This window comes from Balaenoptera musculus, chromosome 10 (assembly GCF_009873245.2).
Source record: "Balaenoptera musculus isolate JJ_BM4_2016_0621 chromosome 10, mBalMus1.pri.v3, whole genome shotgun sequence".
NCBI lineage: Eukaryota > Metazoa > Chordata > Mammalia > Artiodactyla > Balaenopteridae > Balaenoptera > Balaenoptera musculus.
Window position 1 is genome coordinate 46,029,374 of NC_045794.1, and position 18,502 is coordinate 46,047,875.

General features: G+C 56.9%; 1 protein-coding gene and 1 long non-coding RNA gene across 4 annotated transcripts; one reads left to right on the plus strand and one right to left on the minus strand.

Moving 5' to 3' along the window:
- Positions 1-255: 255 nt before the first annotated feature.
- On the minus strand, positions 256-15,800 carry AGAP2 (ArfGAP with GTPase domain, ankyrin repeat and PH domain 2). 3 transcript variants are annotated; one of them, XM_036865191.1, is made up of 19 exons: positions 10,516-11,780; positions 8,780-8,838; positions 8,062-8,149; positions 7,790-7,875; positions 7,495-7,642; positions 6,390-6,524; positions 5,948-6,057; positions 5,360-5,518; positions 5,112-5,198; positions 4,924-5,028; positions 4,324-4,486; positions 4,021-4,140; positions 3,159-3,287; positions 2,152-2,211; positions 1,772-1,920; positions 1,580-1,670; positions 1,241-1,463; positions 858-1,113; positions 256-678 (listed from the first exon to the last, which is right to left on the minus strand). In XM_036865191.1, the coding sequence occupies exons 1-19, from the start codon at positions 11,684-11,686 to the stop codon at positions 436-438; spliced, it is 3,582 nt and encodes a 1,193-aa protein (XP_036721086.1). In that variant the 5' UTR covers positions 11,687-11,780; the 3' UTR covers positions 256-435. The 3 variants fall into 3 exon arrangements, with proteins under 3 accessions (XP_036721086.1, XP_036721088.1, XP_036721087.1); XM_036865193.1 differs by lacking the exons at positions 2,152-2,211; positions 10,516-11,780 and adding an exon at positions 15,269-15,800; XM_036865192.1 differs by lacking the exon at positions 2,152-2,211.
- Positions 11,571-15,029, plus strand: LOC118901725. The gene is made up of 3 exons (XR_005021458.1): positions 11,571-11,641; positions 12,468-12,770; positions 14,849-15,029. It is a non-coding gene; the product is annotated as an uncharacterized LOC118901725 (long non-coding RNA).
- Positions 15,801-18,502: the final 2,702 nt, after the last annotated feature.

Consider the following 18,502-nt stretch of genomic DNA (forward strand, 5'->3'; position numbering starts at 1 on the left):
CGTGGCGTCGCCCCAGGAGCCAGCCTGGGTAAGTGCTCGCGCGCCGTGGGACTGTCGAGCACAGGCAGGACTGGGTCTTTTCCCCCACCCCTAGGGGGCGCGAGTGGGCACATCCAAACGGCCAGGAGCAGGGACCGCGACGGGGGCGTCCCCTCCCGCAAACACCCAGAGGGTAGACCCAGAGCAATCCGAGTGTGCAAACAGTGGAGAGGGGGCGTGTCAAGATGGGGTCTCCATGCCTCGCTGGGGAGAGGGAGGTGAGTTTGTGTCTTCTGGGAGGCGTGGGGGCTGTGCCCTCTTGGGGGGGGGTAAGAAGTGCTCCCATGGGACGGGGTGCGGATTGGAGAGGTGAGTGGGTGCATCTGTCCAGCGGTCCACCCAGTGTGGTCGTGCCCGGCCCGTGGGGGGGTAGGGGGTGTCTCTCCGGCGGCGCAACTATACCAGCGCGACGGGGACGTCGGCTCGGCCCACGCTGGCGGCGCTGCTCCGGCGGCGGGGGCTGGGCGTGGCGGTAATGCTGGGGGTGGTGGCCGCGCTGGGGGTGGTGGCTGTGCTGCCGCCCTCACCCGGGCAGCCGTGCTGGAGAAGGATGTCGGCGCACAGCTGGCTGCCAGCCTGGCGGGCGTAGAACAGCGCCGTGCGGCCCTGCGCGTCGCGGGCGGACACGTCGGCGCCGTACTAAAGGGCGGAGACGGCCGCGTTACGGAGCGTCCCCGGGGCCAATCCCCGCCCGCTGGCTCCCCGGGATCGCCACGCCCACTTCCAGGGTCCCTTTGGGGCCCTCGGACTCTCCCGCGCCTGGCTGTTTGCCAGACGGAGCCCTCAGAGGCCCCTTTACCATCTCCCCGCTCACGTACCCATAGCAGCAGTTGCGTGATGACGACGTGGGCGAGCTCGGCCGCCAGGTGAAGTGGGGAGCGAAGCTGCGGGTCCTCTGGGCTGGTGTCGAGCGGCCCGTGTCGCGCATGGGCCAGAAGCAGGAGAACGGCGGCCACGTCCTGGGCCTGCACCGCGGCCCACAGCTGGCAGCCCAGCGGCTCCTCGGAAGTGCCCAGCGGCGCCAGGAACAGCAGCTGCTCGTACTTGGCGCGAATCCATGACTCACGCTCCTCCCTGCAGGACCAGGGATCAACGGGAAGGGCTCTAGGGACCCCGCATCCAGGACCTCTGCTCCCTACCCAGCGGACCCTCTCGGGAGCCGCACACCCTAAGTCTCCCCTACCCCTCTCTGCACGCGTACCGCGAAGAGTCCCGCGTGGGTTTGGCACGGCCCCGCGTGTCACTCTCCCACACGCGATTGGCCATGTCGTTGCCAATGGCTGTCAGCACCAGGGTCAGCTCCCGCGGCCAGTCGTCCAAGTCGAGCGAGCGAACGCGGGACAGGTGTGTGCCCAGGTTCCGGTGAATGCCAGAACACTCGATGCAGATGAGTGCGCCCAAGTTCAAGCTGGCCCACGTGGGGTCTGGGGACGGAATGCAGGGGTCAGCTCCTGGCCGAGCAGCACGGGCACACCAGCATTCATCAATTCCAGCGAACCACACTCCCTCCCAGGTCCCTCCACTGCTCCCTTGCGCTCACTGGGGGCCCCGCAGTCCACGCAGATAGAGTTCCCCTTGGCGTTGCGGATCGCCTGGATGGCCACGGCTTCGCTTTGGCTATCTGTGCGCAACTGCAGGAAGGGTTGGGGTTAGTACTGACTCTCCCTCTGAGCCCTTATCCGGACTCCTCAGACACTCACCTCTCCTCTCCGCCCGACCCCCGACCCATTACCTTGACCTTGCTGCTCTCACAGCATTGCAGACTGGCTAGGATCTGACTTTCGATGGCCTGAACCCAGGCGTCCCGCTCCTCAAAACTGGCTGCCTCAAAGTGCCACGTCTGACCAGTGCTGGACACGATCAGGAACTCGAAGTTTTCCTCTGGGTGGGGGGATGGGATGGGGTCATGAGGGACAGAATTCAAACAGGAGCTGCCTTCCCCAAACCCTTCCTCCCTGATATCCATCCCAAGCCCCTGGGAGTAGGGCAGAGTCGTTGGGGAAGCAGAGGGTGGGGGAGAGCAGGAAGCCCGAGCACATGCAGGGGAAGGCAGGGGCACCCCCGCCCCTCTGCACCCCAGCTGAGCACCCCACCCAGCTCCCCGCTTGTTACCTGCTTTATAAATATTTCTTAAACTACCAAAGGATTTTAGTTTCCACATTTTGCGCTTGGCTGGTTTCCCGAAGCGAAGGAGATAGAGACAGAATGAAGAGCAGAAGAGAGAAAGAGACGAATAAAGGAGAAAAAGAGAGGCAGACGGAGAGATGGAGAGAGAGATAGTGACAGACAGTTCCAGAGACAAAGCAGGACAGACAGATGGGGAGAGAAAGCAGAACTAAAGTCAGTGGCCCCGGAGCAGAGTAGAGCAGAAGCCAAGAGCCATGAGAGTAGGCAGATCTGGAACCCGGGTCTGAGCACCCGGCAGAGAGCAGGGGCTGTGGGAATTGGTTGTCATGACCAGTGAGGAGCCGGGTCTCTGGGAGGAGAAGGGATGGCCAGGATCTGAGTGAACACGGGGAAAGGGGACAGGTGTTCACACGCCTGGGGTTCAGGAGGAGTCTCAAGGATCTGGGGGGAGTCACTAGGGGCAGGAATGGGAATCACTGTAGTCAAAGGCTGTTGGGGGAGCTTGGCAATCACAGGAAGTTATTGAGAACAGGAGCTGGGTGGTCAGAGCCCAGGAGCTGAGGAGTCGTGGGGGACATAGAGGTCAGGGGCTGAGTCCCTGGGGGTCAGTGGGGGACATAGAGGTCAGGGGCCGAGTCCCTGGGGGTCATGGGGCCTTCTGGGTGCAGGGGCTGGGGTGATAAGCAGAGCTGAGGGCAGGAACAGGAATTAGAGGGTCATTAGGAGAGGGAGCAGGAGCTACAGACTTGGGGGGGGTCACTGAGAACAGGGGCTGGGGACTACTGGGGTAAAAGGCATTGGCTGGGGAATGGGAGGAAGGACAGGGGCTGAGGGGCATCCATCCATTTTTCACTAAATAATGTGCAGAGTGGTAATGATAGTCAAGCACTCAGCTCAGGCACTTTTCCTCCTTCTGCAGGAGTGAGGTCAGGGATTTGGAGTTTGGGGGTGAGGGTCCAGGGTGGGAGTAGAACTGCCCACCAGGGCCTCACCTTCAGCCTGCCCAGCCGAGCCTTCAGTTTTAGATGGTGTTGTCAACTTTTTCCTCCTCTGCTTCTTCACCATGGGAGAAGGAGGGGGTTCCCGACTCAGGGGGCTCAGGTCTCCAGATGGGGTACAGTCTTGGGGAGGGGGACACAGCTGCCTCAGCTGCCCCCTCCATAGATTTCCTGATTTCTCCATAGCCTGTCTCCCCTGAACTAGATTTGGCATTTTAGGGTCCCCCTCCTCAGCCAACCCTCTCTAGGAGGTCCCCCTTGATCATTCCTGGGGAGGAGGGCAGATGAGTGGTTTAGAGTCAGACCTGTACTCAGATCCTGGCTCTGCCACTTACTGGCCTTGAGACCTTGAGCAAGTCACTTAATCTTCTGAGCCTCAGTTTCTTCATCCCTAAAATGGGGATAATAATCTTGACCCGACAAAGTTGTTGTGAGGACCATTTGTTACAATGTTACTTGCTATTTTTAAAAAATACATATTTCCAAACATTCCAAACATTGATGGCTGGCTATGTGCTGCACAATGTTCTCAGTATAAGCCTCAAAGCAACCGTCTGAGGTAGAAACTATTATCTCCCTCTTATGGATGAGGAAACTGAGGTGTGGAGAGGTCAAGTAACTTGCCCAAGTGGCAAGCCAGGATTCAAGTTCAAGTTCAGGCAGCTTAGATCTAGAACCCAGTTGTCTTCGCCATTATGCTAAACACAGTATGACTGAGCTGGGTGCCTGGGCACCCAGTTGATGCTCAAGGTGTCCACTCATGCATTCAGCCTCCAAGCTCCCACCCCAATTTCATTTCCCACTGCATCCCATCTGGATCTGGAAGACAGTGGATGGAGGGTGAGTCCTCACTGACCAGTGCTGAGGGCTCGGGCCAAATTCCGGTCTGGCTTCAGCAGGTGCTTAGATGTCTGGTCTGGTGGTGGCTGCAGGGAACTGGGGCTGGGGCTCGGGCTTGGGGTAGGAGTGGTGGCTTCTGTCAGAAGGGGAAGAAGATAAATCCTCAGTGAGCTACTCAGTCTCTGGGCCCCATTCCTTACATGGTCCCTCTTCATCACCCACCTTCCCGCTTAACCAGTCCCATTCCCCTCTTCCCTACTACCCCTCCTTTCCCTAGCCCTGGCCCCTCTCCTGCCCCTTTGTCATCAGTCCCACTCACCAGGGCCTTCCCCCATCTGGACAGTGCTCATGTCCTTCACCAGCCCATTGATGCTGGCTGAGGGGCCAAAAGCAGAGATGGCCCGTGGCGGCCGCTTCCCGGGGACTTTGACTGTTGTTCGTAGCAAGTCCATCTCCTTGCCATGGGTACTGTGGATGTAATCCTGCAGCAGTATAGGGGTTGAGAGTATAGGGAAGGTTGGGGTCCTCAGTGGTGCTGGGAAGCAGCCAATAGTATCAGCTAGAGAAGGGGTGGAGAGGGGGCTCTAGGAGCGGACTGGGTTGGGATGAGTTCTAGGGGATGAGCCCAACAGACTGGGCCCAGCACTGTCTCCTCCAGAAAGCATCCCCGAATGGCAGGCCAGGTGGAGGTCCTTCCTCCATTTTCTCCCACTAGACTGCAAGTCCTAGGGAGATGTATTTACATTTCCATCTCCTGCATGGGCACATGGTAGGTGCCTAACAGATGTTTGCTAAACTGAAAAGAATAGGACTAGCACTTCCCAGAACCGATGTTGGTGTTTGTCAGAGGCACAGACTGGGAGAGCTAGAAGTGCATCCAAGGCCAGCCAGTGTGGCCCAGCCAGTCTCTGGCACTCACATTAATGCTGGGATGGTAGAGTAGGAAGCCATTACTGGACAGGGTCACATATTTCTTCTTCCATTCTTTGTTCAAGGAGTTGCCACTTCGCTTTAGTAGGAAGCTCTGGAGAAAGGAAAGAGGCATATGGGAGAAAACCAATTAAGACCACCTACCCCCAGCCTGCCCCCAGTCCCTGGACCACCCACCTGTTTGATGGGGATGGCTCGCCCACTCCCCGTCGTCTCTCCCCGACTGTCCAAGCTCCGCTTCTCAGAGTCACTGCCCCGACGATTCTGGAATGGTTATTGACATCAGTTAGAGGGTGGATAGAGGGATATGCTGACGGAAGGACAGGGAAGACAGATGAAGGAGGGCCCAACAGACAGGTCTAGGGATGAGGGAAGATGGGCAGGTAACAGAGGACAAGATGATAGGAGGTTAGAATGTCCAATACCGCAAAAAGACTGGTCCTGCGCTTGGCTGCCCGGTGCAGGGACCCTGGGGTGCTCAATCCAGCCACGGCAGCTGCCTCAGCTCGGAGCTCCCGGTGACCAACATTGGGTGAGGATGGGAGGGAAGAAGAGTAATCGCTAGTGTGGCCCCCGTTACTAGCCTGCAGGCAGATGGAGGGGTCAGAACAGCTGAGATGCCCCCACCCCACCAAGCAACAGTTACATCTAGTTCTGAGGAATTTGAGATATTCCTTCATCTCATCACCATTTATTTGTATTGTCATTAATAATAAAACTCCTCACTAGCATTGTCACAGTGCTTTAGATTTTGCAAAGGTTGACTTCACAAGTATTATGCCATACAATTTTCCTGACAACCTTAGGACCTTTAGGTGAGTTGCTCAAGGACGCTGCAAATGGTGTTTCAAACCTGGTTGATTTCCAGTCCAATGCACTTTCTACAAATGGTATCACTGCCATTTCCATCTGCCCCCCGCGACCTCCTTGGGTTCTCTGTACCTGTTCTTGGATCACCAGCCCTTCCTCTGATTCCTACCAGCCCCTCTGTGGACCCTGAAACCCCAACTCACCTGCCCAGCTACAGGAGTGGAAGCAGCTGAGTGGCTTGGGGAGCTGGGCAGGGACTTGCAGGCAGCCAGAAGCTGTTGCTGTTTGCGCAAGGTCACCACCTTCTGGGCCACTGAGGGGAGGGGGAGGAGAAGGAGGAATGAGCAGGGCAGATACCCAAGACCATCCTTCGTTGCCCAGCTTTGAGAACTCCCCAGGAGATAACATAGGCCCCAACTTCCTTGTCACTGTGGCCTTCATGCCACCTGTAGCCTAGCCAGCTCCTCCTGCCCAGAAGGACCTGTGGCTATGAAGCAAATCTTCTCTGACCTCCCTGGTCCCTCCTCCCTCCTACGCAGGTAAATTTCCTGTCACTCACAGAGAGAGGCCTGGATGTGTGACCTCTAAGAACATCCTAGTCCCCAGCTCCCTGATTCCCACATATGTGGGGATCACCACACTCACCCTCTTGGAAGACCCGGTCCACATTGAGCCCATAGGTTGCACAAGTCTCATAGTAGCTGCAGCGCTTCATATCGGCACACAGAGCCCTGGCACGAGCATCGCCCACAACCCGAGGGGAGGAAGCACTGATCCGGTCTAAGGGGACAAGAAAGGGGGAGAACTGGATGAGGGGGCCCCATCCCCACTTTGCTGCTTTCCTTTCTCTTGGGCTCTAGTCCTAGACTGGGACCACTAGGACAGGGTATGAGAGAATATCCCTCCTATGACCCAGTGCAATGGGAGCATATAAGCCTTTTGTGAATGCTGGGCCCAGCTCATATGCCCAGCTGCAGCATGAGTAGGGTGGGTTAGCTCTGTGTGAGTGTCTTCAAAGAATACTCCAGAGGTGAATGGAACATCCTGATAAGGTCTGAAATGGCTGAGACTCATGAGTGACAGTCACCCAGCCCTGCAAATTCAGTGAACCCTGAGCTGAGTGGGAGGACACCTGGCATATGAGCTAGGAAGAGGCTGAATGTCCACGGATAACAGGTGGACTGTTCATCTGCAGCAAGAAAGCAGGAGGCAAGCGACAGGTGGAAGCAGCCACCTGCAAGATAGGCATCCAGATAGAAAGTCCTGCCAGCTTTATACAGGTGGGTACCGGAGAAGCTTTCCCTGGCTCTGCTGGAAAAGATGGCCTGGTGGCCCTCTCTGTGTTTTCTCCATCATTTCATTTGTGTCTTCTCTTTGTTTTTAGATAAGTTCCTTTGAAAAGTGTCAGCCTGACCCAGCCGTAGCAAGGGGAAGATGCAGAAGGCTTTCTAGCCACACTAGGGCCTGAGATTTTCTGTATTTACCATGGTGGCGGCATCAGGAAATGGCAGCGTGAGAAACACAAGGTAGGTGACATCTCAGAGGAATGAGGACTGCCACTGTAGCTGTCCCTTCCATCCTGGAGAGTCCTCTTTTCTCTCTCAGACCTTGGTAAGTTTGTGTTTGGTTTAATGACTCTCTTATTTGGAGACCAAGCTTATTTGGAGACACATTACCAAGCTCTCACCTATGTTGGGTGATACCCAGTAGGAATTCCCCTGAAAGCAGCACTTCCCCAGCCCCTCCTTACCTTGTGTCCCCACCAATGCCAGGGCCAGGCCTCCTCGTCCCTCCCCCCGAAGGGAGCTCAGCTGCCCATGAAGACGGCTCACGGCCTGGAAACTGTTCTCATCCTCCAGGCTGAAGACGAAGATCACAGCATCTGCCCAGCCTGAGAACTTGCGGAGCGTGAGGGAGCAAATGGATGGTCAGACAGGTCCAGTCCTCTGGATGCTATTCCCAAGGAGACCTGGGAAACCAGAGCCCTCTCCTTTGGCTAGTGCTGACCCCAGCCCGCCTGCCTACCCCATCATCTCATCCCTCACCTTGGTATCAGGTGCCCCAGCTTCCTCTCGGATCAACACCAGATGAGTCTGTCCATCCACCAACATTTCTTTCTTGTGCTGCTCACCTGTCCAGAAGAGTTGGATGTGGTAGGAGGTCAGAGGTCACAGTCACAAAACCTCCCCATTCTCCTTGTACTTTAGCTATTCTGGCCTCATCCTTCCCTCTGGTCTCCATACCTGCATAGTCATTGATCACACTGCCTGGATCCCTGACCCCAATCCTTAGCTTACTATGGCTCCTGAGAACTCACTCTCTGTCTTCTCCAGCACCTGGTATGAACCGGTCAGGAATCGGTGGATGAGCGATGACTTCCCACTCCTGGCATCACCCAGCACACCCTGAGGACAAGGTTGTAGAACAGAGATTGCAGGAATTAAGAGGAAGGAGGATAATTGAGTCTGGACACTCCAGAGAACTCAGAGGGACTGGCAGTGTTAAATCATCCAAGCAGGGTCCTACAGGGCCTGGCTGACAGTCAGTCAGGAGACAGCATTTGGGAGGATCAGGCCATGCGTGTGGTAAGAAGTGATCTCAAGCTGGAAGTGTACAACAAGCTGAAGAATGTCAACAACTCAGTACCCTTTTTTTTTTTTTTGGTGTTCTGTTGTTTAGGAAACATACTAGTTGCATGTCTGGTGGGGGGCATGTCACAGCTCTAGGCACTAGTTGGAAAATTTTACCCAATTCTAGGCAACAGAACATGAACGGCTAGAGGGGAGATGTCAGAAATGAGAAGCCTGGAAGAGGACCATGGACAAGCAGGAAGAAGGGAGACTATAGAAGAAAAGGTTGTGCGGATGTATCAAGTCCCAGGAAGGTGCCATGAAGGTAGAATCTCTAGAGAACTGTAAAACTGTTCCCCATTCTCACAGAGAGGGAAGGGAAGAGGTGAAGGAGAGAGAGTTGAGAGTTCAGTGGGCGGGGAGGGGGGTCAATCTTCATACAGACAAGGGGACTGGGTTACCTACCAGGCGCAGTTCAGGAATGGAGCGGCTCAAAGTCCATTCCTGGCTATTGACCACAGCTTCTGTAACGGAAAAGGAGTTGTAAGAGGGGATGCTCCAGGCCAAGGAGGGCTCCCAACCCTCAGCTAGCCCTCCTCCTTTTGTAGCTGCCCAGCCTGGGCTGGAGAGCTGTGTGGAAAGGCTAGGTTTGAGAGTGGTCCCCAGTCCTCCCATCCTAGCCGCTCTCCCCACAGCTGTTGCTGCCGCTCAGTGGTTGCTTAGCAACGGAGCCAGCAAGACAAAAATACTTCAGTTGGCATCTCCCTTAAAGCACATCCCCAAACGTAGGTCCCTGCTCCAGACCGAGGGACCAAGGCTCTGACAGTGGCGGGTTCTTCCCTCTGGAAGGAGAAAAGGTGTCCTCCCTACCGGCCTGACAGATTCTCAGGGCAGATCTCAGGAAGAGGGGCTGGGACATAGAAGGGAGTGGGTCTTCCTCAATCTCCATTTCACAGGACAGAAACTGAGGTGAGGATATCCTTCCCCCTTTTCAAGGTCAACGGCACGGTGGCCCTGACCCCTCCCCACAGCCCAAGGAATGGAGCTTGGATTTTTCTATACCTCCCTCTCCCATACCCTTCCCACAAGCACCCTCCAAAAGAACGGTGGGGAAGGGCTCCACTCCCTGGCCGAGAGAAGCCACAGGCCTGGGGAGGGATGGGGGGCACGGGGGAGGGAAGGATGCTCCTTCCTCCCGCCGGGTCCAGCCCCCGCGCCTGACACTAGCCGGACGTTCCCGGGGCGCCGCAGCTGCGGCGGGAACTCTGGGATCCGGAGCCATCTGCTCCCACCCGCACCAGAGCCAAACCCCGGGGGCCGCCCGCGCTCTCGGACCCGCCTCCTCTCCCGGGAGTGTGAGCTGAACCAAGACGCCCTCGCCTCTCTCTTCCAGAAAATAAATAAATAAAGACACCCCCCTCCCCGCCAAAAGACACTACTTTCTCCGCACCCTCTCCCAAGTCTCCAGGGGGTAAGAATTGCCTTTGCAGCAGTTCCACCCCCCTGAGTCACTCCTGGTCGGTCCCCTGCAGGTTTCAATGCTGCTCGGGGGCCAGGGTGGGCGGTGGGGGAAGTGAGGCTTCCTATCCGCCCCCTCTCCCTTCACACTCAAGTATTCAGCACGTTCCAGCCCCCACGTACTCCCGTACTGCCCAATCGGCCTTCACTGCCTGGAAAGAAACCCACTGCCTCCCTGCTGCCTCACTAGCCTGCTCTCAGCCCAGGAAAAGACCTGTCCCTGGCGAGGAGCTGCCTGCAAGGTCACTCTCATGCCACCTACCCCAAGTGCTCAGGAGAAACTGAGGCTTCCTCATCCCTTTCACCTTCAGTGTTCCTCTGGGCAAAGCAAAGCCCAGTTTCCATCTCCCAGAGTCCAGCTGAGGCTGGAAGTGGGGTCTGGGGCTTCTCTGGGAGCAATTTCCTACAGCCACGCTGACCAAGGGCATTATTTTCCCAGAAAGCTCTGAGGCTTTCTGAGTCCCTCTGAAATCAAGTCCTCTCTCATGTCCCACAATGCTTACTCACCCCACTCCAGGACCTCTTATCCTTTGCCCCAGTCCTTGGCAGAGAATTGAGCCTGGTTCATCCACCCACCCAAGAAAGAAGCTTCTCTAAGTCAGTCCTGCACACCGCTCCCCCACCCCAAGCTGAGCATTTCAGGTGCCCTCCCCTCCCTGTTCTCAGGCCCTGGTCCTACTCACTAGGGGAAGCGCGGAGCTCTGCACCCAGCAGCTCCCTAGACCCGCTGCCAGAAGACAGGACCGGGGGTCCGGGAGGAGGTCCAGAGCCAGGAGGCCCCCCTGTGCTCTTGGTAAAGATGCCGCTGATAAACTTGAGCATCTTGCGATCTCGAGTGGATGCTCGGCCCCCCTCCCGGCCCCGTTTCAGCCCCGGAGCTGGAGGCTCCAGAGTGATTGGAGGTACAGGCCCAGTGGGCAGCGCGGAGGCGGCGGTGACAGCAGCGGCTGGAGCCAGGGTTGCTGGGACGGTTAGCGGAGGCGGAGAGCCAGCAGGGGGTCCCGGGTGCAAGTCACTGTTGTCCAAGGTCTTACTCTTGCCTTTCCGAGGGGACAACTTCCCTCGGGCTCCGGGCCCAGCCCCGACCCCACCGGCGGTCGTGGCTGCCGCTCCCCCTCCCCCGGCGGCGGCGACGGTGACAGCAGCAGCAGCGGCAGAAGCTCCAGTCCCGGTGCTGCTCTTTGACCCCTTGACCCTGGGCTTGCCCTCGCTTTCGGGCCATGACAGGCGGATACCGGCGCCCTTGCCCCCGCCGGCTTTGGCGCCACTGGTGGTCACGGTCTTGCAAGGCTTGGGAGCCGGCGGAGGAGGCGCCACCTTGAGCCTCCGGCTGCCGGTGCCGGGGTGCGGGGAGGAAGAACCGGGGACGCCGCCGCCCGCCCGGCCTTCGGGTTCCGGACCCCCCCAGCTCGGGCTGCTGAGCAGGGGGCGCCGGGAGGAGGTGGGGGCGCCCCCGGGCTTGGGGTCGGGACTCAACCCCCCGGAGAGTGGGGGCCCGGGAGGGGCGGCCCAGAGGGAGAGGCGGCGGCCGGGAGCCGGGGAGACGGGGCGGGCCGGACTGGCCGGAGCCGGGGACAGGGCGGGGGGCTCGGCGCCCCCGGCGCCCGCGCTGCTCGTGCTGATCCACAGCGCATCCTGCCGGTGGAAGAGACGCTCGTGCCGCTTCTTGCCCGGCTCCTCCGCGCCTCGGGGGCTACCAGGATCCCCGGTCTCAGTACCTCTGGTCCCCGGGGCACCAGCTGCGGCCGCAGACGGAGAAGGCGGCGGCGGAGGCACCGACTCGAGCTTGACCAGGGTCAGCGAGATGAGGTAGGTCGTTGTCCGGCGCTGAAGCGCGCCCGCGCCCCGGCTCATGGGGCCCCGAGACCCCCGAGCTGGGGAGGGGAGGGGACTCCCCCGGACTGCCTCAGGGGGGCCCGGCCATGGGGCCGCCCTGCTCGCTGCCCCCAGCCCCCGGACCCCGCTGAGCCCCCGGCCCGGCTCCGCTGTCGCCGCCGCCGCCGCCGCCTCCGCTTGCGCCCCCCTCCCATCACACGGGGCGCCCCCTCCCCATGCTCCCCGCCCTGCCCCCCCACCCCTTTGGAGCCCCGGGACCTTGGTGCTGCTCCAGGGAGGCGCGCCGGACCCCGCACCCCGGCCTGGGTGGCGGCGCTGAGATGGGCGGGGGAGGGCGGGGAAGACTGTTAGAGGGGCAAAGAGGGGAGAGGGAGGAAAAGGGGGCAGAAAAGAGGAACCCGAGGCTAGGGAGAAGAACCGGTGCGGGGGAGGCGGGGGGGATGGGGACTCAAGGGGCAGGGGCCGCGGATGGGGGGTCGGAGAGGGGGTCTTAAGGAGGGTGGGAAGCTAATGGGGCTGGTCGTGCGGGGGATTCGCAGGGGCGCGGGGAGGATGCTGGGGATGGAGATACAGGCGCCGGCGGGGGAGGAAGGAGGGAAGCCGGAGGGGGTGGGCACCCACAGGTCTGGGGTCTAGGAGACGAGGGGCGTGAGATCCGGGCGCAGGGTCTGGGGGGCTCGCCGGGGCTCGACTTGGTCCGGATGCGCGCTGTGTCCGGGCGCTCCCCTCACAGTGAGGAGGAGGCGGCCCCCGGCCCCCCCTCCCCACTCTATCTCCCCCCGCACCTTCTCTCCCCCAGCACGGCTGTCTGCGAAGGCGGTGCAAAATCCAGGACTGGATTTCCCTCCCAAATCCTGGGCTGGATTTCCTGGAACTTGGACTCACCTACTCCAACACTCCAGCACCCTCCCCTAGCACACCCCGGTCAGGGAGCGCTACTGTTGGGTGTGACATTTAGGCGCGAGAGTAAAGATCGGTGTATGGGTGGACGATCCTCGGAGAAAACGGAGCAAATGCGGGTTCACTGCCAACTCTAGGGAAGCTGATGTGGGAAAGTGGGGAGCCCTGAAATCCCTTTCCCAGGACCCCTTGTTTCCCCCAGGTACTTGCACGAGTCCCTTTCCCCATGACCCAGCCCCCTCGCCCCCCCCCCCCGCAACCCTCCATACGCGGTGCATTGACTGGGCCGTACTTGAGCCTAACTGTCCCAAAGTGAACTTGGAAAGTGTTCCCTGGGGATGGGGACAAACATGGAACTTAGCAGGGTGGGTGGAAGGAGGGGGTGCCTCACGAGGGGAAAGATCTGCGGAGTCGAGGAACACAGGCCAAAAAGTGAGTCAAAAGACTCCAGCTCGGGGTGGAAGGAGAAGGAATACGTCTACAGACTGACACCACCCCCCATACCAAAATTCATCTGGTCTCCATAGCAACCGTAGCTCCAAGAGTGCCTCAGAAACAGCAGGGATAAGCAGAGAGGAGGATCGGTGTGTATGGTGGGCGGGGGCACCCGCCAGGGGATTTGGGGTTAATGGAGGCACCACCTTCACACCTGGTTACCCACGTGTGGGGTATTTAGCGCCCTGAATATAAAGACCGCCCTCAGCTGAGGCAGAGGGTACAGGCCTCTTCTGGGTTTCCATTCAATCTCCTGAGGTTTTCGGGGTGGGGCTTTTTTAGAAGGTTAAAGAGGAGACAGACAGAAAGAATGGAAAACGTCTGCTCTGTGTCCTCCACCCCTTTAGGGACCCTGGAGTTGAAGGCTTACTGTCCTCCAGCCCAGGGAGAAGGTTGAAGGGGGTAGGCCGATGGGGGACAGAGGCTGAGACCGGGCGTCGAGGGAGGCCTCCTCTCAGCCTTGGAGACCCCTCCCTGGGACTCGGGGAGTCTCAGCGTTCCCCTAATTTGGCGTCCCACCCTCCTGACGCAGCGGAGACTATAATAAGTGCTGCCGTGGGCGGCTCTCGGAGGCTGAAGCCAGCGGCATGCTCGGCCTGGTAGGGGGTAAGGGTAGGGGGGCAGTACCAGGTTGCTGGGTGCCCCCCAGAACAGAAGACCCTTCAGCAGCCTTTTCTGAAAGAGAAGGTGAAGATTTGCTGATTCTGGCTTAATTCTCCTTCCTTCCTTTGGTGGCCTCAGTTTTCCTTTAAGTTCAATGGGAACAGAATACTGACTCTTAGAGTGGAACAAAAATCACTTATGAAGAGTGGTCTTCTCAGAGAGTTCAGCCTCCACCCCTCCTCACTCCCTCCTCTCCAGAGCTAAACTGAGTTCCTCTACCTGCCTAAACCTCTTTTCTCCCCCACCCTTTTCTTTTCTTACTGGCGTGGAGCTTGGAGTTCCTCCCGAGGAGGCTCCATGGGACCACTCCCTCCTAGGTCTGCCTTTCCAACAGCTGTAGGGAAGGTATCAGCTGTAGTTCTTGGCAAATGGTGGGGGACAGGAGGTGAGAGGGGCACTACTGGAAGAAAGGCAATTGGGAAGGGAATCACTGTTCCCTTAGGAACCTGAACCAAACTGGTTCTTCCCCAAGTTATGCTCTGATGGCCTCTACTATCAGAGGGGTCTGGCAGGAGGTATCCTTGATGGAAAGAACAGTATCTTGCCCATCCCCCCACCCCAACCCCAGGTAAGCAGCTAAGAATGGAGAGGCTGGAAGAGACCAGGATATGATGGAGGATGTGCTTCTCCCAGACACCTTTCATGAGCAAAGTAGCCGGCTTTTATTGGCTCTTTGCAGCTTCGGGGCAAATTAGATGACACCGGCCCAGAGGTGACCTCCAGTTCCACCAGTTCCTTAGTGGTGGAGCCTTGTGGAGAAAGAGAAGCTGTTCCTGCCAGGGCCCCACCACAGGATTGAAGGCTGGGGTGGGCAGGAGGATGTGGCGGATGGTGTTGCCATGGCAGCACTTCCTCCCTGTGTTGTCATCACTTGCTCTAATGGCACTGAGGACGTAGGGCGGAAGGTGTGTGTGGGGGGGGCAGACAGGAACGGGAGCATGGGGAGGAGAGGGGACCGAGGAGAGTCCTGGGAACTTCCTTGCACTTCGGCTGTGCAGAGCATGTTGTGTGAGCGTTAGTGTGTGTCTGGGAGCCTGAGATACTCTGCGTGGTGTATTTCAATCTGTTGTGGTGTGTGTGTGTGTGTGTGTGTGTGTGTGTGTGTGTGTGTTCTCTCTACAGCTGGAGAACAAGAGGTCACTGATCCATCATGGGTCCTGGGAATGACCACATTATCCAGTCCCAGAACCTCCTGCCCCAAACTGCTTCCTGCCCCGGACTCCCCAGGCAGGGTCCAAGTCTACCATGGGTCTGTCACGGCCTGTCTTCCCCATGCTCACCCACTTCTCCATTGCCAAGGTCAGCTCAGCAGTGACCTGTATTTTGATCCCCTGGGAGAAGGATCAGAGTTGGGGAAAGAGGAAGAATGATACCTCCCATGTCTTTTTCCATTCTTTCTAAATGTATTCTTCCCCCCAAGTCCCAGCTCCATCTTGGGGACTAGACAGTGGCTGACTGGGAAGTGCTGTATGATCCAGCAAGCCCTTATATGCCCCTGCTGGTCCCCAATACACCCAAGTTGGGAGCTAATCCTTCTCTTACCTCGTACGCGGTCCACTGAGGCCTGAATGCTGTCCCGAAGTTCAGGGTCGCTCACCCTCTCTGCCAGCTTCCTGAGGCGGCTTAGAGCCTGCCTGGCCACCTCATGTCGTCTGACTTCTGCTCTCACTGTAGCTACAGCCAACTGCCTCTGGACATTCATGTTGCCCAGATCTGTCTTGCTGGGCTAACAGCAACCTCTGGCCCTGAAGCCCATAGCCCCGCAGCCCCCAAACCCCAGAAGGCCCCTTCTGCTGTGCCCCAGAACTCCCCTCCCCTGCCTGCCCTTCCGTCTGTCGACTTCACTTCCTGACTGGTGAGTTTCAAACCCACAGCCTGGGTCGGCACTACCTCCTACACCACCCACCCCCTCTAGCGTTGGCCTATCAGCTCTGCCAACCAGTCCCTGCTACGATTCCCCAGCCGGGTGGATGGACAGACCTTAACAAGCATCCCAGGGCCTCCTGTGGGAGGTGGCTAATTAAGATGGGTGTTGGTGCTGGGAGAATGTGGCACACCAGGTCCCAGGTGCAATCCCAAACTCTTTTTTTTTTTTTTTTAATTATTAGCACCTTTAATTATTATTTATTTTATTTTATTTTGGCTGTGTTGGGTCTTCGTTTCTGTGCGAGGGCTTCCTCTAGTTGCGGCAAGCGGGGGCCACTCTTCATTGCGGGGCGCGGGCCTCTCACTATCGTGGCCTCTCTTGTTGCGGAGCACAGGCTCCTTACGCGCAGGCTCAGTAGTTGTGGCTCACGGGCCTAGTTGCTCCGCGGCATGTGGGATCTTCCCAGACCAGGGCTCGAACCCGTGTCCACTGCATTAGCAGGCAGATTCTCAACCACTGCACCACCAGGGAAGCCCAACAATCCCAAACTCTTGATGACCTACAGGTTTGTGTTCAGTCTCAAACTCTCACAGGAATCCATACACACCCGGTCTGGCACCTTTAATGCCCTGCATGCCAGCTCACAGTTGTACTCCCCACCTACTCCGCACATCCGAAGAGTTCACATACTTACATCTTGCAGTGTACATCTTGCAGACCTTAGTCGGCTACCCCACTGCAACCACCTCCTGCTTTAAAGGGCCAAGTTGGTACAGGGAGAACAGGTTATGGAGGACAGTAACCTATAACCAGACAAAACCACCAGGCTCCATGTTCAATTAGTTTCATAATAATTAGCTCATCTATAACACTTAATAGTTTACAACACACTTTCACACATGTAGACTTCACGACAGGCCCAAGGGGTAGGATTTTTATCCCTATTCTACAGAAAAGGAAACTGAAGCTCAGAGAGGCCAGTAAGAGGTGACACAAGGATACCGATCTAGGTCTTCTGATTATAGTTCTGATACCCTTTTCACTACACCACCCAACTAAGATGCTTGCCAACCAGTTCCCCTTATCCCTAATACCACTGTCTTGCCCTTGATTTAGGACCTGAAAGAGAAGAGGCTGGATGAGGAATTGAAGGACAGAATGAGGATGCAGGGGTAGGTGAGGGGGGAAATAGTGGATAGTTTGATGTAATCATTTTGTTTCAGGACTCAAACCTTTCCGGCCCTGCCAAATGCCTCTTCTCCTGCTTATCTAACTGATACTAATTTGTGAAGGATAGGGGATGTTAATATATTAATGTGTAGCTGGAGATAAGAATTAGGGTTAGGATTACCCACGGGAAACTGTAAAATAGCCTGAACAATAATAACTAACAATGAGTGTTTACTATGTGCCAGGTACTGTTCTAAGCATTCTATATACATATATTAACTCATTCAATTTTCACAACAACCCAAGAGGTAGGTGTTTTGTTATTTATCCCCATTTTACAGATGAGGAAACAGGCACGGGCCAAAGTTTAAGTAACTGGCCAAGGTTACACAGCTAGTAAGTGGCAAAGTTGGAACCCATGCAGTCTGACTCTAGCGGTAAGATGATGCCACTTAACGCAGTCATAGAATCTAAGTACGCACAAATGTAAATCATTCTGTGGGTTTGAAGGGAGGTTTTTCATTTGTGTTCCTACTATGACTGCCTCTTTCTCTTGGGGGAAAGAGGAACTATGCCCTTTCCCATCCCCACGAAGAAGGCCGTGTGTCAAAGCACTTATTTAATAATAAACAAATATTGGGGCTTCCCTGGTGGCGCAGTGGTTGAGAGTCTGCCTGCCAATGCAGGGGACACGGGTTCGAGCCCCGGTCTGGGAAGATCCCACATGCCACGGAGCAGCTGGGCCCGTGAGCCACAGTTGCTGAGCCTGCGCGTCTGGAGCCTGTGCTCCGCAACAAGAGAGGCCGCGATGGTGAGAGGCCCGCGCACCGCGATGAAGAGTGGTCCCCACTTGCCGCAACTAGAGAAAGCCCTCGCACAGAAACGAAGACTCAACACAGTCATAAATAAATAAATAAATAAATAAAAGAACGTGAATTTCAAAAAAAAAAAAGAAACCCTCTTCTAAAAAAAAAAAAAAAAATTGATCAACCACTATGGCCGCGCCTAGTGAAAATGTGAAGACCCCTCCTTCCCCTCATATTTATGCATATTCCAGACCCCTCCCTTTGTCATTTTTTTTTTTTTACGCGCCCAGGATCAGGCATGTACTCTGGACTCCAGCACACTCATGTCTGTACCTGTGGCTTTGTCACATACAGGAATGCGCCGGCCCGAGGCTGCTGTTTTTCATATTGAATTTCTAGCATGTTCACACCCCGTTAGGAGGGGATATGGAACAGACTATGTGTACCAGTGGACGCACTTGCAAACATGTGAGTATTTGCTAGGTGTCGCTGTGCCCAACCCGGGGCCTCTGTAGCCGGGGTAAATAGCTCAGTATTTTGCTTCTCTGGGTGTTCCAGAGTGTGACGCAATAGCAGCGAACAAGGGCGTCATCATGAGGTCACTGCAAGACAAGGGGAAAGGGGCGGGAGGGCGCTCCCTTGAGGGGAGGAGCCCTTTCACCCGGCCCTCGAAGCGGCACCTTCTCTCTCTTCACCAGTGTTTCTCTAGAGCCTCCTCCCTCGGATAAGACCTCTTCCAGCTGCCACCACAGAAAGCTCTGTTTTCAATCCGGGGTTTTGAAGTTTAGGCTCTGGTCACTATGAGAATCTCTGGAAGCCCTGCCCCCAGTTTTAAGTTTCATCCAATAAAGAACCTAAAGGAGGGGCCGGCAGGCGGTTCAGTGACGCAATGCAGATTGATTGGCATTCAGGCCATCGACGTCCTGGATTAGC